This window comes from Oncorhynchus nerka, linkage group LG22, assembly GCF_034236695.1.
Source record: "Oncorhynchus nerka isolate Pitt River linkage group LG22, Oner_Uvic_2.0, whole genome shotgun sequence".
In the NCBI taxonomy this organism is placed as follows: Eukaryota; Metazoa; Chordata; class Actinopteri; order Salmoniformes; family Salmonidae; genus Oncorhynchus; species Oncorhynchus nerka.
The window spans coordinates 14,350,231-14,366,279 of NC_088417.1; the positions used below are offsets into that span (position 1 = coordinate 14,350,231).

General features: G+C 40.8%; 1 protein-coding gene across 2 annotated transcripts in view; it reads left to right on the forward strand.

Annotated features, from left to right (window-relative positions):
• Positions 1 to 15,652, forward strand: part of LOC115104878 (GTP-binding protein Rheb) — a 36,938-nt gene extending 21,286 nt beyond the window's left edge. For both annotated transcript variants that reach the window (XM_029626250.2, XM_029626249.2), the window contains 4 exons: positions 2,980 to 3,036; positions 3,138 to 3,185; positions 13,864 to 13,945; positions 15,243 to 15,652. In XM_029626250.2, coding sequence (XP_029482110.1) covers positions 2,980 to 3,036; positions 3,138 to 3,185; positions 13,864 to 13,945; positions 15,243 to 15,335 — 280 coding nt within the window. In that variant the 3' untranslated portion in view covers positions 15,336 to 15,652. The remainder of the gene's footprint in view (positions 1 to 2,979; positions 3,037 to 3,137; positions 3,186 to 13,863; positions 13,946 to 15,242) is intronic.
• Positions 15,653 to 16,049: the final 397 nt, after the last annotated feature.

Here is a 16,049-nt window from a genome sequence, read left to right on the forward strand (position 1 = left end):
GGTTTACCCATACATCTCCATTTTGGATAGATAATTCTTTGTGTTGTTGTTTGCTTTGTGTTTTCCAATTTTCCCAGAAGTGGTTAGTCTATGGATTCTTCAATTACATTAAGCTCATGTCTAATGTGCTGTTCCTTCTTTTTCCTTAGTCTATTTCTGTATTGTTTTAGTGATTCACCAGAGTGAAGGTGTAGAGGTTTTCCGGGTCTATGTTTTTGGTTGGACAGGTTTCTCAATTTCTTTTTTAGGTTTTTGCATTCTTCATCAAACCATTTGTCATTTGTTCATTTTCTTCAGTTTTCTATTTGAGATTTTTAGATTTGATAGGGAAGCTGAGAGGTCAAATATACTGTTAAGATTTTCTACTGCCAAGTTTACACCTTCACTATTACAGTGGAATGTTTTACCCAGGAAATTGTCTAAAAGGGATTGAATTTGTTGTTGCCTAATTGTTATTTGGTAGGTTTCCAAACTGCATTCCTTCCATCTATAGCATTTCACTCAGTTCCTTTGGCTTTGATGCCTCATGATTGAGTATTGCTCTGTTCAAGTAGACTGTGATTTTGATTTGGTCTGATAGGGGTGTCAGTGGGCTGACTGTGAACACTCTGACAGACTCTGGTTTGAGGTCAGTGATAAAATAGTCTACAGTACTACTGCCAAGAGATGAGCTATAGGTAGGTGTACCTACCATAGAAGTCCCCTCGAAGCCTACCATTGACTATGTACATACCCAGCGTGCGACAGAGCTGCAGGAGTTGTGCCCCGTTTTTGTTGGTTATGTTGTCATAGTTGTGTCTAGGGGGGCATATGTGGGAGGGAATGCTGTCACCTGCAGGCAGGTGTTTGTCCCCCTGTGTGCTGAGGGTGTCGGGTTCTTGTCCGGTTCTGGCATTTAGGTCGCCACAGACTAGTACATGTCCCTGGGCCTGGAAATGATTGATTTCCCCCTCCAGTCTCTCTCTCTGTCTCTCTCTCTCTCTCTTTGTCTGTGTCTCTCTGTCAGCTTCTCACTCTCACCGTTAATACGAGAATGAACAAGTACAGAAGTTCTCCTGACTGCAGAGAGTTGACCAAAATTAAAGTCATATTTTATTTAACCAGGAAAAGCTCATTAAGACCCAGAGTCTCTTTTTCAAGGGCTTCCTGATAACTCTACTACTGCATTTTCTCTCCTGTAATTCCTCCATACATTTCTAGACAATAATTTCAACAGGATTCATACTGTAGCAAATGCTTTGTCCTGTGTAAGACTATTGTACTGGAGCCTAGGATGCTGTGTGTGTGTGCCCCAGAGACTTATGTAAGATGCCATGGGAGCGGGCCTAGGGAGACGTTGCCTGGACAAATCTGTTCCTAACCCCATCCCGTCATGTCTTCCTACTGGCCAGTTAATGATGTCAAATTTAGTTAATATCCCCATTGATTTACATGCATTTCTACTGACCACATTGGGACTCAACGTTCGTCATTTTATATTGAGTCTCAAACCCTGCGTCAGGTCTAGCTCACCCTCGGCCGGGTTTTTAAAAAAAACAGATGCATCTGATTTTCAGAGGAAATTGAAAGAGTGACTCGACTTCTCCTTTTGGACATTAACAAGGCGACTCCCCATCTTAACTCCTCCTCCACATTTACTGGATTGGTTCAACAGTGCAAAAGAGAACCTCCCCCTCTTCTTTTTCTCCTCAAGGCCAGAAAAAAAGCTACGACACGAAGGCATTTATTATACGCCTGCTACATTGGGTTGAGTTTTATATAGGCCTCTACAGTAGACTATGACACTGATGGAACAACATTCCTCAACTAGATGTTGGAAAGGCATCTAACAAGCAAACAAATAGCACATTGTTAAGTACAGTAGTATTGAAATGGCACATTAAGTACAGTAGTATTGAAATGGCACATTAAGTACAGTAGTATTGAAATGGCACATTAAGTACAGTAGTATTGAAATGGCACATTAAGTACAGTAGTATTGAAATGGCACATTAAGTACAGTAGTATTGAAATGGCACATTAAGTACAGTAGTATTGAAATGGCACATTAAGTACAGTAGTATTGAAATGGCACATTAAGTACAGTAGTATTGAAATGGCACATTAAGTACAGTAGTATTGAAATGGCACATTAAGTACAGTAGTATTGAAATGGCACATTAAGTACAGTAGTATTGAAATGGCACATTAAGTACAGTAGTATTGAAATGGAACATTAAGTACAGTAGTATTGAAATGGCACATTAAGTACAGTAGTATTGATGGTTCTTATTTGAGGGAGGTTTCTTCTCGTATCAAAGCTTATGTCGTATCGATTTAATGCAATGGTTCAACCGCAACAGTCCTCTTTTTTTTTTTGAACGCAGCCCTGATTTTGTCCCAGTCTGGTCGTTAGGCAACGTTTGTCAATGTAATCATGGTAGGTTATGCCTCCCATCAGCCCTCTCCAAATCCATACCAATGTAACACATTTAATGAGCAAATGATTATCTTTTGATGAGGCCCCTATTAAAAATCTATGTAGGTGATAAAAGGCCGTGGTTTAATTTATCCTTCTTATTATTGTTATTGTGAAGATGTGGATGGATCAGCACCCACTTAGCTCTCAGATGGTGTTGCTGCTTATTCACACACACACAGACTGGAGGTGCCGGGGACAGAGAATGAAGCCATTTGATATGCTGGACACCAACATGTTGCAGATTTAACATTGTCCGACCTAGAAAATGTCGAGCTTTACACCCATTTAAGAATGCATTTAAGTACAAGTAAGCATTTTTACACACATTTCTAGACCCAATTGTTAACTATTCAACTGTTAAACCATTGTAAGATGATTTCTTTGAGAATAGATTTAGTAATGTTCTGTTGACTCTGGTCTTGTGTCGAGTAGGAGTTTTATTTAATGCTTGAAATGCTTTCTTTTTATTTGGGCTGATCATAAAAGATTGAATGACCTTTTTTTGTTTTCTTTTGTAGTTTTGAAGTAATAAAAGTTATCCACGAAAAATTATTGGATATGGTGGGTAAAGTACAGTAAGTAGACTGATCCGCTATCTGACAACGTTTCAATATATATATACATATATACAGTGTTTCACTGATTCGTTTGACTGACAGGACTTTGTCTTCTGCAGAGTACCCATCATGTTGGTGGGGAACAAGAAAGATCTTCACATGGAACGGTATGACACACACACACACACAGCTAGTCTTCCCAGTAGACAGTTGTTTTCATTTTCTTAAATTAGATTTAACAGGGATTTACTGTTGTGTCTTGTCGTTATGTTTGACTCTGTGGAGACCTGTTCAGCTGACCGAGTGGAGAGAAAGTAAATTGGTTCAGCAGAGGGTGCGGGGCTGGAATAAACCTTTACGACTTGATATCCTGTTATTTTATGGGCCTGCCATATACGGCTGCACATCTTACATCTTTTGCACGGAGGGCGAAATTGCAACAAGCTCTGTCTCACTGCAGAAGTAGATGTATAACCACATTCTCCAAACGTCAAATTTCTGTGTTTTTGTTTCTCCTGCTCTAGCATTCCATTTCTCCAAATGTCAAATTTTGAAGTTAAGGGTTAAGTTTAGTCACTCATTCTGAATGGTTAAGGTAAGGGTTAAAGTTTTGGATAGGGTACATTTTTTTAAAGAAAAACCAGTATCCATGACTGGGGTCGAACACTTACCCTTCAGATCCAGATTCATGAGATTACACTTATCCACAACCCTCATACACAAGGTCCTGGCAAAACCCAAGACTACTTGGTGGTAATAGTGCTCACTGTTGCCCCTAGTAGCCTGTTTTGAAGGCATGGATAGATGTCAAATTTTGCAGTCAATCTTGAACGATCTCCCTGGAAATCCATCTCCCACTCAATGCCATTCCCTGGTTGTCCTGACTCCACTAAACTAGACTACTGGCCTGTTGGCACATTGACACTAGCTGGTAAATAGTAGTCCAGTCTGCTCTAAGCTGTCTTTGGCTCAGGCTCTGTTTTGGAGAAGGCAGGGTCAGGTCAGTCTGCTGCATGCCTGGGTCCATCAGTCAGTTAGTTAGGAATTAGGCCTAACATGAGAATGTAGAAAGTATGGGAGGAAAGTGGAAGTAGTAGTAGTTGTAGTTATAGGAAGACAGTCCAGTAGTAGTTGTAGTTATAGGAAGACATTCTAGTTGTAGTTGTGGGTATAGGAAGACAGTCTAGTTGTAGTTATTGGAAGACAGTCTAGTAGTAGTTATTGGAAGACAGTCTAGTAGTAGTGATTGGACGACAGTCTAGTAGTAGTTATTGGAAGACAGTCTAGTAGTAGTGATTGGACGACAGTCTAGTAGTAGTTATTGGAAGACAGTCTAGTAGTAGTTATTGGAAGACAGTCTAGTAGTAGTTATTGGAAGACAGTCTAGTAGTAGTTATTGGAAGACAGTCTAGTAGTAGTTATTGGAAGACAGTCTAGTAGTAGTTATTGGAAGACAGTCTAGTAGTAGTTATTGGAAGACAGTCTAGTAGTAGTTATTGGAAGACAGTCTAGTAGTAGTTATTGGAAGACAGTCTAGTAGTAGTTATTGGAAGACAGTCTAGTAGTAGTTGTAGGTATAGGAAGACAGTCTAGTAGTTATAGGAAGACAGTGTAGCAGTAGTAGTTATTGTCTACTGTCTCTTACCAGGCCTGTACAGTATAGTACACACTGTATGTTGTCTCTTACCAGGCCTGTATAATATACTACACACTGTCTTCTGTCTCTTACCAGGCCTGTAGTATAGTGTAGTACACACTGCCAGCCTGATGCTTTTCTGAAAATGGGTCACTCACTCAGCTCTACATCTTTCCTCCTCCTTCCTTTTTTGTTTCTGCTTCCTCTTTCCTACTCTCCCTCTCAGTCATTCCCAGAATAAACAGCAGGAAATGTTGTCTGCCATTCCCTTCCTCATACACATACACACTCTGGACCCATTGAGGTGATGTACACACTCTGGCCCCAGTGAGGTGATGTACACACGCTGGCCCCATTGAGGTGATGTACACACGCTGGCCCCAGTGAGGTGATGTACACACGCTGGCCCCAGTGAGGTGATGTACACACGCTGGCCCCAGTGAGGTGATGTACACACGCTGGCCCCAGTGAGGTGATGTACACACGCTGGCCCCAGTGAGGTGATGTACACACGCTGGCCCCAGTGAGGTGATGTACACACGCTGGCCCCAGTGAGGTGATGTATGCAGCATTGAGATTATTCATATTCTTCTCAGTGTGGAGTGAGGTTGTGAACTGTCCATTGAACACCCACCCAGACACACAGGAGCCTAGTAGACTGTGTTAGTCCACTAAAGTAATCAAGGCATTACTGACCACTTCCCCATCTCTCTTCTCCCTGTCTCGAGGGCAGTTAAAGGCTTGCTCTGGGCGAAGTGAGAACCGGCTGGACCTTTTTAATGAATCAATAACTCCAGGCTATTAAATCACAGGAGTGGATGTAGCTTTGGGCTCGGCTGAAGACTCATGCGATGCAGTTAAGATCAGTGGGGAAAAGGGGATGTTATCTTAGTATTGTGATGCTGTCTTTTCAGTTAGTCGGCATGGTATATAAATAACCTGGTATTACCGCCACACCGGCGGTCACAAGTCATGAAGGCAGTCAAATTTCACATGACCATTTAGTCACGGTAATTAGGTTTCTCCAAGCTCTTGACACTGCTGCTGGCCGTTAGTAGCCTACCAAACTTGCTAACAGCCTGGTACTCGGCACTCAATTGTCCTTCTAATCACTCTGACATCAATACAAATGTATTTGAAAATCTAATCAAACACTTCATGAGAGCTCATGTTGCACAACATTTCTATAGTCTATACAATTGCAGAAGAAACAGAGTGATGGCCTCTATTAAAAAGAGGAGGATCCCATCTTTCTATAGGCTAGGCCTACTATGTTTATTTCTCAACTCTCCTAATATTAAGCACGTTGCTTATATTTACAACAGGAGTATAGCCTACCTGGCTGGCATGAAGAAAAAAAACAACACTGGGAAATGTATCCTCCAATCACTATTTAAGTGCATAGATGACATGTATTTTTTTCCACTGCCCCTGTTTTGATACAGGTGCATGATAATGGTCCATTCTAAATCAAAACATATATATTATTTAGTATATGTAAAGACAAGATTAAATCAAGATTAGTGTGATGAGTGACAATATTTTTTACCTTTTTCTCATCATATTCGCACACCTCGTGTAGCCTAACCCATAGGCCTGTGTTTTAATAAGGTTTGTATCACAACTAAAGCGGCCAAATAACTTCTTTAAAATGAAGCACATGAATCCGCTTTACAAGGGTTTTAAGAGCCTGACTGGCATACATAAGCAGCTTGTGAGTTTCAAGTTTGGGGAAGATCATTTTCCCCATAAAAATGCAACTTTATAATAAAAGCATTACATGCATAATTGCATTTGTGGTCACTTTTGCTAATGGTGTTTTCCTGCTAATGGACATTCGTGCGTATAGCCTACTTACTGCCTTGTGCTCATTTCTGCACTTATAATGTGAAGAAAAAGCCTAATAGTTTATCAACATTTTAAACTAAAAGCTCTGATCTGGTGCATCACCCATTGCAAAAAAACAGTTTTTTTATGTTAGTGGTTGTATTAATTTGGGATCTATCGCAACCCACAACTGTCCCAAAATATGTTTGACATCTTTTGTTCTCACAAAGAATAGAATAGGTCAACTTTTGTACAATGGGAGATGGTAGATTGACAGGCTAGTGCTTTTGCTGTTCTTTAGGCCTACTCTTATTGTTGGCTAACAAAGTAAATGTGGACATTTCTTCCAATATCTTCAATATGCACCTCGGAATTGGATAAGGAGTTGCTTCCCCGATGTCTGTCTTAACTTGTAGCCTGTGAGAAAGACCCAATCACGTGACGGAGAGCCATGTGAGTGAGAGACGCTTCGGATTGCGCAGCACGCTCCGTGAGAAGGGCACAGCACTCTGGGCTGCAAAAGGCATGTTTTTTAGGGAGCATTACAGCCATAAAGGGGATGCCGCCGTTAAATTCGAGGCATTATCAAGTGCTTGTCAAATTGTTAATGAGAGACTATTGGAGTGTGTACAGCCTGCGCAAAAAAAAAACAAAGCAGAGCTCATGCCTTTCAAGCACTTTTCAAATCATCATTAGTCTCATCATGCAGTCTTACAATGTATTACAAATCAAAACATTTAGCCTAATGTTTGTAGAACAACAAGTTACATTAATAACTCTTAAAAACAACAGTACGCTATTTTTTTCTTCTGAAATAGACTACATTTTCTTCATATCATGCTTCTTTAGAACTGTCTAAAGTAAATCATGGATTTATTGTGAAGGTCTAGGCTATATTACATGGATTTACGAGCCTTTTTAAAATGGCTTGTAAAATGTGTGGAAGCCAGGAGATGCTAAATGTGTTTGTTAACTAACGGTGAATTACCGTTAGACTCAGTAATTTGTTTGACAATCACCGGCTGACGAAATTTTGTGACCGCCACATCCCTAGCTGCAACCATAGGAGTTGGCTATATAGCACAAACAGATCTGGGACCAGGGTAGTGTTGAGAAATAGCGTGGCGAGCCTACTCTGTGGCTTATAGGGCCCAATTCAGACATAGGAAATGACACCTTTCTTACGCACGCCTTTCCTAAGCTCTTATCAGTAGTTGGTATTTAGAATTTGCAGGTGTGGTTCCCTTGAGCTCTGCACACATTTTAATTCAAACACTGAAAACCCACTTGCTGGCCAACATATTTTCTCGTGGAGTTTTCATTAAATACGGTTTTCAGGACCTTTATCTAAGACCATCCCTTTAAATTTGGTGTACATTTTTTATTAAATTTTTCTCGACAGGCTAACTAGAATATCTGTAGAGAATGATTCAGAATATAGGGATCAATGAAAGAAAGTCGTCTAATAAATGCATATTCGTCTCCGTCTCAGGTAGATTTAATAATACTCTTATCTTGTAGATTTAGGCAGTTTTAGGGTTAGGAAAGTGTTATGAATCGGTAACACTTTACACTCAGCGTCATAACACAGTCATGACAGCTGACACAACTTGTCATAACCTGTTATAATATGGTCATAACACAGTCATGACAGCTGACACAACTTGTCATAACCTGTTATAATATGGTCATAACACAGTCATGACAGCTGACACAACTTGTCATAACCTGTTATAATATGGTCATAACACTGTCATGACAGCTGACACAACTTGTTACAACCTTTTATAATATGGTCATAACACAGTCATGACAACTTGTCATAACCTGTTATAATATGGTCATAACACAGTCATGACAGCTGACACAACTTGTCATAACCTGTTATAATATGGTCATAACAGTCATGACAGCTGACACAACTTGTCATAACCTGTTATAATATGGTCATAACAGTCATGACAGCTGACACAACTTGTCATAACCTGTTATAATATGGTCATAACACAGTCATGACAACTTGTCATAACCTGTTATAATATGGTCATAACACAGTCATGACAGCTGACACAACTTGTCATAACCTGTTATAATATGGTCATAACAGTCATGACAGCTGACACAACTTGTCATAACCTGTTATAATATGGTCATAACAGTCATGACAGCTGACACAACTTGTCATAACCTGTTATAATATGGTCATAACACAGTCATGACAGCTGACACAACTTGTCACAACCTGTTATAATATATACATTTTTTTAATTTTATAATTTTTTTTAACCTTTATTTAACCAGGCAAGTCAGTTAAGGACACATTATTTTCAATGACGGCCTGGGAACAGTGGGTTAACTGCCTGTTCAGGGGCAGAACGACAGATTTGTACCTTGTCAGCTCGGGGGTTTGAACTCGCAACCTTCCGGTTACTAGCCCAACGCTCTAACCACTAGGCTACGCTGCCGCCCCTGTCATAACACAGTCATGACAGCTGACACAACTTGTCATAACCTGTTTATAATATGGTCATAACACAGTCATGACATATATTTAGAGCTATTGTGACATTGTTGTTTTATGGCTGGTTATGACACCTACAGTACATAAGAGTGTAGAAACCAGCACAACCTACCATGGTAGTTATTTTATGGTTTATTATGACACCTACATACTGTACGTGTCAAAACCCACAAAACCACACAGGGCAAAACATTCCCTTACACCATAGCCTACGTGTCAACAATATGTTTTATATACACTTTTTTTTTTTTAATTGACCACATTAAATTATAATTGTAATTACGCACACATTGATGTCAGACATACACCTACCCCAATGCTCTGTTGCTGATGACTGGGATGAATACAGGAGCAGATTTCAGGAGCAGGACAAGACGCCCTCTATTAGACTGATGAATGGGATGAATACAGGAGCAGGACAAGACGCCCTCTATTAGACTGATGAATGGGATGAATACAGGAGCAGGACAAGACACCCTCTATTAGACTGATGACTGGGATGAATACAGGAGCAGATTTCAGGAGCAGGACAAGACACCCTCTACTAGACTGATGACTGGGATGAATACAGGAGCAGGACAAGACACCCTCTGTTAGACTGATGACTGGGATGAATACAGGAGCAGGACAAGACACCCTCTATTAGACTGATGACTGGGATGAATACAGGAGCAGGACAAGACGCCCTCTATTAGACTGATGACTGGGATGAATACAGGAGCAGGACAAGACGCCCTCTATTAGACTGATGAATGGGATGAATACAGGAGCAGGACAAGACCCCCCTATTAGACTGATGAATGGGATGAATACAGGAGCAGGACAAGACACCCTCTATTAGACTGATGAATGGGATGAATACAGGAGCAGGACAAGACACCCTCTATTAGACTGATGAATGGGATGAATACAGGAGCAGGACAAGACACCCTCTATTATGATGACTGGGATGAATACAGGAGCAGGACAAGACGCCCTCTATTAGACTGATGATTGGGATGAATACAGGAGCAGATTTCAGGAGCAGGACAAGACACCCTCTACTAGACTGATGACTGGGATGAATACAGGAGCAGATTTCAGGAGCAGGACAAGACGCCCTCTATTAGACTGATGACTGGGACGAATACAGGAGCAGGACAAGACACCCTCTGTTAGACTGATGACTGGGATGAATACAGGAGCAGGACAAGACACCCTCTATTAGACTGATGACTGGGATGAATACAGGAGCAGGACAAGACGCCCTCTATTAGACTGATGAATGGGATGAATACAGGAGCAGGACAAGACCCCCTCTATTAGACTGATGAATGGGATGAATACAGGAGCAGGACAAGACACCCTCTATTAGACTGATGAATGGGATGAATACAGGAGCAGGACAAGACGCCCTCTATTAGACTGATGACTGGGATGAATACAGGAGCAGGACAAGACGCCCTCTATTAGACTGATGACTGGGATGAATACAGGAGCAGGACAAGACGCCCTCTATTAGACTGATGACTGGGATGAATACAGGAGCAGGACAAGACGCCCTCTATTAGACTGATGAATGGGATGAATACAGGAGCAGGACAAGACACCCTCTATTATGATGACTGGGATGAATACAGGAGCAGGACAAGACGCCCTCTATTAGACTGATGATTGGGATGAATGCAGGAGCAGGACAAGACACCCTCTATTAGACTGATGAATGGGATGAATACAGAAGCAGGACAAGACACCCTCTATTAGACTGATGACTGGGATGAATACAGGAGCAGGACAAGACACCCTCTATTAGACTGATGAATGGGATGAATACAGGAGCAGGACAAGACACCCTCTATTAGACTGATGACTGGGATGAATACAGGAGCAGGACAAGACACCCTCTATTAGACTGGTGACTGGGATGAATACAGGAGTAGGACAAGACACCCTCTTTTTGACTGATGAAGTTCAATCCATGAATATGTTTTTTTTTAAGTGTACAATAGGGGTTGAACAATAGTCCTATAAATCTACCCTAATCAAGTGTATGACAACTGTCCAGTCGTTGTGAACCGTGCTCCAGGTTTAACCTGCTACGTGTGGTCTGAGTTCCATAATGATTCAAATAGGCTACATGTCCCAAATGACAAATTATTGTATAACGTTAGACTATGATCCACTAATGCTAGAGACCCTCAGGAACAACTATACGGACGTATGGAAAGCAAGGTAAACAGAACTGAATGTAATGATGCAAAATGTAGGCTACAAATTTAAGGAAATGTAACATTAAAGGGACAGTTATATATGTATGTGGGTATTACTGACGGTGGCTAAAATTCAGAATAACGGCACAACTTATTTATAGCTTCACTGTGAAAAGGGCCCCGATACATGTCATGTTGATATGATTTTCAGTTTGCTTCAATATGTCTGATTTCATATTCATCTCCAGGGATCATAATGGAAAATCATATAAAACAATTTAAATTCCCCTTCTCCAAATGGATTACTAATTTACCTAGCTCTTATCAATTTGTAATTTACAGTATATAGAGCATGCTGTTATTTCTGTCCTGATAAAAGAAAGTAGCTTTTTCCACTCAACCTTATTCATGGTTTCCTCGCAATGAAAGGTAGTGGAATTGTGAGGGAATTAAGTCGAGGTCAGAATACGGCGTATCTGTAGACACACCTTCATTTATTTGATCTCCACCCCAAACCAATAGTGGGTGACTAGCCAGTGGCGTAGCGCAGTATTATAGCTAATGTCATGCTATTTTACACATTTAGCCTGTATATGCCGTTTTAGACTTCAGGGTTTCTTGAATGACGGGACAATTTCAACTTTTTTTCCACAAATATTTGTCTTAATATTTTATCTTTATTTAACTAGGCAAGTCGGTTAAAAACAACTTCTTATTTTCAATGACGGCCTATGAACAGTGGGTTAACTGGTCTAGGAACAGTGGGTTAACTGTCTTGTTCAGGGGCAGAACGACAGATTTGTACCTTGTCAGCTCTGGGATTTGAACTTGTAACCTTTCGGTTCCTAGTCCAACACTCTAACCACTAGGCTGCCCCAATATTAACAACATTTGAAATGTATATTTTGAAAGACCAAAGTATCAGCTATCACACCATGTGAAGGAACAACATTGTTACATTATGTAATTTTTTATTCATAAAATGCAAATAACTGGATTCATGTCAACTCCGTCAGACACCATAAAAGCCATTTAGTGTTACAATGATTGTCCAACAAGTGTTTAAAGGCCTTGATTGTTTAATTCTAACAAGATATTATTCAAATAGGTAATGCAAATCTCAAAATGTATTTTATTGTTTTGTTTTCTAGCACTATTGAATGCTTCAGGGCTAATTCTGTTAGCATTTTGACCTTATTTTCTAGATTTAGGACATATTGACATTTTTACAGCAAACATCCCTTTGGTCTTGCACAGAAAATTGTTCCATTGTTTAAGCACATGTTGCAGAACAGTGTATTAACAAAGCATTAGAGTTGACAAGCCACTGGCAGAATTGTCGACAGATAATTAAAACGGACATGTTTTTGCCTCTAAAAATACAAGTTAAATACAAACATTTGTAAAATATGTTACATTATTAATTTGAAAATCGCCAATTAAAAAAACAACCATTTAAGACACATATCACAGAGTTGACCAGATCTTCGGACACATCTTTTAGGAATCACAGTTTTGAGAGAAATATTGTTTAACATTCAGAAGGCTATTGCAAGAAACTACATTAGATAGTTATTCAGTTGATATCCATTATTACAAGTTTTTAGAATTTTAAACCCTTTGGGATCCATTGCTCCGGAGCATGAGTATTTTTTTTGTTGAAAATTCCCCAAAACAAATCTTTTTTCTTATAAAATTGCCCTAAATGTAACGTTTGAGCTCAAATAATGCACACAAAAAAAACTATAAAAAGTGTTTCCCTGCCAGACAAGGATTGTCCCGAATGTCCTGCTTTTCTACACATTGGCAAAATGTACAACATTTTTTCAGTTTTAAAGCTACTTTCCTGTAATTCAAACCATTTATTTCATAACTTATGACGTGTTCATATGCTATCTGCGGGGCCCCCAAAGCTTGCCGGTCCCCCCCACCTTGCGGGGGTGTGCGCTTTGCCAGTGTGAATAGCATGCTATTCTCATGCTTAAGTTCAAGGTCAGATTCAGCTCAGTTCCATTTACACGTGCTTGACTCTGGTCGGAATCCCCCCATAGTGAAAACAGCTTAGTTCCATTTACACATGCTTGACTCCGGTTGGAATTCCCCCATAGTGAAAACAGCTCAGTTCCATTTACACATGCTCGACTCCGGTCGGAATCCCCCCATAGTGAAAACAGCTCAGTTCCATTTACACATGCTCGACTCCGGTCGGAATCCCCCCATAGTGAAAACAGCTCAGTTCCATTTACACGTGCTTGACTCTGGTCGGAATCCCCCCATAGTGAAAACAGCTTAGTTCCATTTACACATGCTTGACTCCGGTCGGAATCCCCCCATAGTGAAAACAGCTCAGTTCCATTTACACATGCTTGACTCCGGTTGGAATTCCCCCATAGTGAAAACAGCTCAGTTCCATTTACACATGCTCGACTCCGGTCGGAATCCCCCCATAGTGAAAACAGCTCAGTTTCGTCATTAGAGCCTTTACCCTCCTGTAAGGCTCCCATTGGATTTTAACACTTTCACATGTGGTTATACTGTAGCGTTACAAACAAATGGTGTTCACTTTATTATTCTGTTCCCCTCAGTACAATCAGGGACTGTGTGTATGGGCTGTACTGCTGTCACAAGCTAATTGTAGTCACTATGACGTGTTGTTTCCCCTCTCTCCTCAGTGTAATCAGTTGTGAAGAAGGCAAAGCACTGGCTGACTCGTGGAACGCAGCATTCATGGAGTCCTCTGCAAAAGAGAACCAGGTGATGACTGGACATTCACTCCCAGAGCCATCGGTTAGATGGAGTTTGACATCTACTGTAGTATTGTAATGGGTGCCATCTTGGCACCGAATGTTCCAAGGCTATTACAGTCTAGTTTGAATACATACAGTGAGAGTAATGTAAAGGAAGAAACATTTGGTGCCAACATGGAAGATAGTTTGCCAAAGTGTAATACCTACAGCTTTGTTCATCATTCTCCGCTCATCAATCTCTCTTTAATCAGTTCTCATCCTTGTCATTCCTGGGTAGGGGGGACAGAGCTAGGCAGGGGAATAGGGGGGTAGACATTGATCAGACCCCATTTCTGTGCCGTGAGGACTCCAGACCAGGGTGTCGTTTTGATCTCGGTCCCCAGGAGGAGAGGCCTTTTCTGGGGATGCTGAGGACAGCAGTCTGGGCTCCAGAGAGAGGGAGAGCTTCTTATTGAATTTCTCATTCTCTACTTTGATGGAGATGTGTGCACACACCTCTTCCAAGAAATGTTCCTCTCCTTCTCAGGAATAGGCCCTGCTGCTGAAGAAGATCATAAAGGTTTCCTATTGTTGCAGAAAAAAACATTATTTTGACGGATACTTCTTTAAGGCTGTTGCAGAATCTCTCCATAGTCTTTTCAAGATCAATATGTATGATAACCAAAGAAGTAACCGACTGTTGTATTTGTTTTTTGAAGTTATTTAAATTATATGGTCTGAATGCATCATTCAACATAATTGCTATTTCCCCAATTTTCCAAAGGAGGCATGTTAGATCCATTGGAAAGGAGATACCTAGTCCGTTGTACAACTCAATGGATTCAACTGAAATGCGTCTTCCGCATTTATCCCAACCCCTCTGAATCAGGGAGGTGCGGAGGGCTGCCTTAATCAACATCCACGTCTTCGGCGCCCAGGGAACAGTGGGTTTAACTGCCTTGCTCAAGGGCAGAACTACAGATTTTTACCTTGTCATCTCAAGGATTCGATCCAGCAACCTTTCGGTTACTGGCCCAATGCTCCTATCCGCCAGGCTACCTGCTGCCACATGCTGCTGATGATATCAAAATAATGTTTGTATCAAATATTCCAGTGTTTCAACCTTCCTTATTTCCCAGCAGCCACAATTCATCTGTCAATGTTTGGTTTTCTTTGAGATTTTCTGGTGTGAACTGAACACATTTCACCATCACCATTTAATCTACCTATTAAGCACAGAGCAGAGAAAACATCAGTCTGCACACTCCTGTTGTCTTTATGGCATCATTTCTGTCCTCTGACTTCCTGTTTCCTGTGTGAGTCAGACGGCGGTGGAGGTGTTCAAGAGGACCATCCTGGAAGCGGAGAAAATGGAGGGGGGAGCCCCCCAGGGCAGGACGTCCTGCTCCCTGATGTAACCATCCGCCTCGGGCCCTCGCAACCCATCCCCAACCACAGCACTGGACACTGGGAAATCCCTCTACTTGAAGTGGCTAACAGCCTGTTCTCCCTCGAGAAATGTCTTCTTTTTTTCCCTTTTATTTGTGTTTTTTTGGGGGAAGGACAGAGGAAGACTGACATTAAGAGTAATTATCCATCCCAGCTTAGAGTACACTCATATCCCCCCCCCCCCCTTCTGTCTTCCCCTTCTTCTGAGAAACTAAACAAGGTGAAATATCGAGCCTTACTTCTCATTTGAAGCCTGTAATCTCATATCTACCTGACCCCCCCTGCCTTCCCCTTGAAAAGTTTGTATAACAACGTATTTCATAAAGTTATTATACTACAGTTGGCCAGCATTCATTCACTAGTGTAGTGAATGTTGATTCCCTTTTTTTTTGTAATCATTAAATCTGCATATTGTTTCACTACAGTTTGATTTTCTGTCTGATTGTTTCTCAGAATTAGATTGTTTGTATAAAACAAAAAATCAGAATACACATGAAAATTATATATTTTGATATTACAGTATGTGATATAGGAATTATATATTTTCCCTAACCTGTCCTGGGATAAATGATTCGGTATTATACTTCCTCTTGGCTCTACCTCAGAACATGTCAAAACACTGAGGTTGCCACCCAGTCATGGTCTCAGAGCGGGTCCATGATAATTAACATTACCAAGGAGAA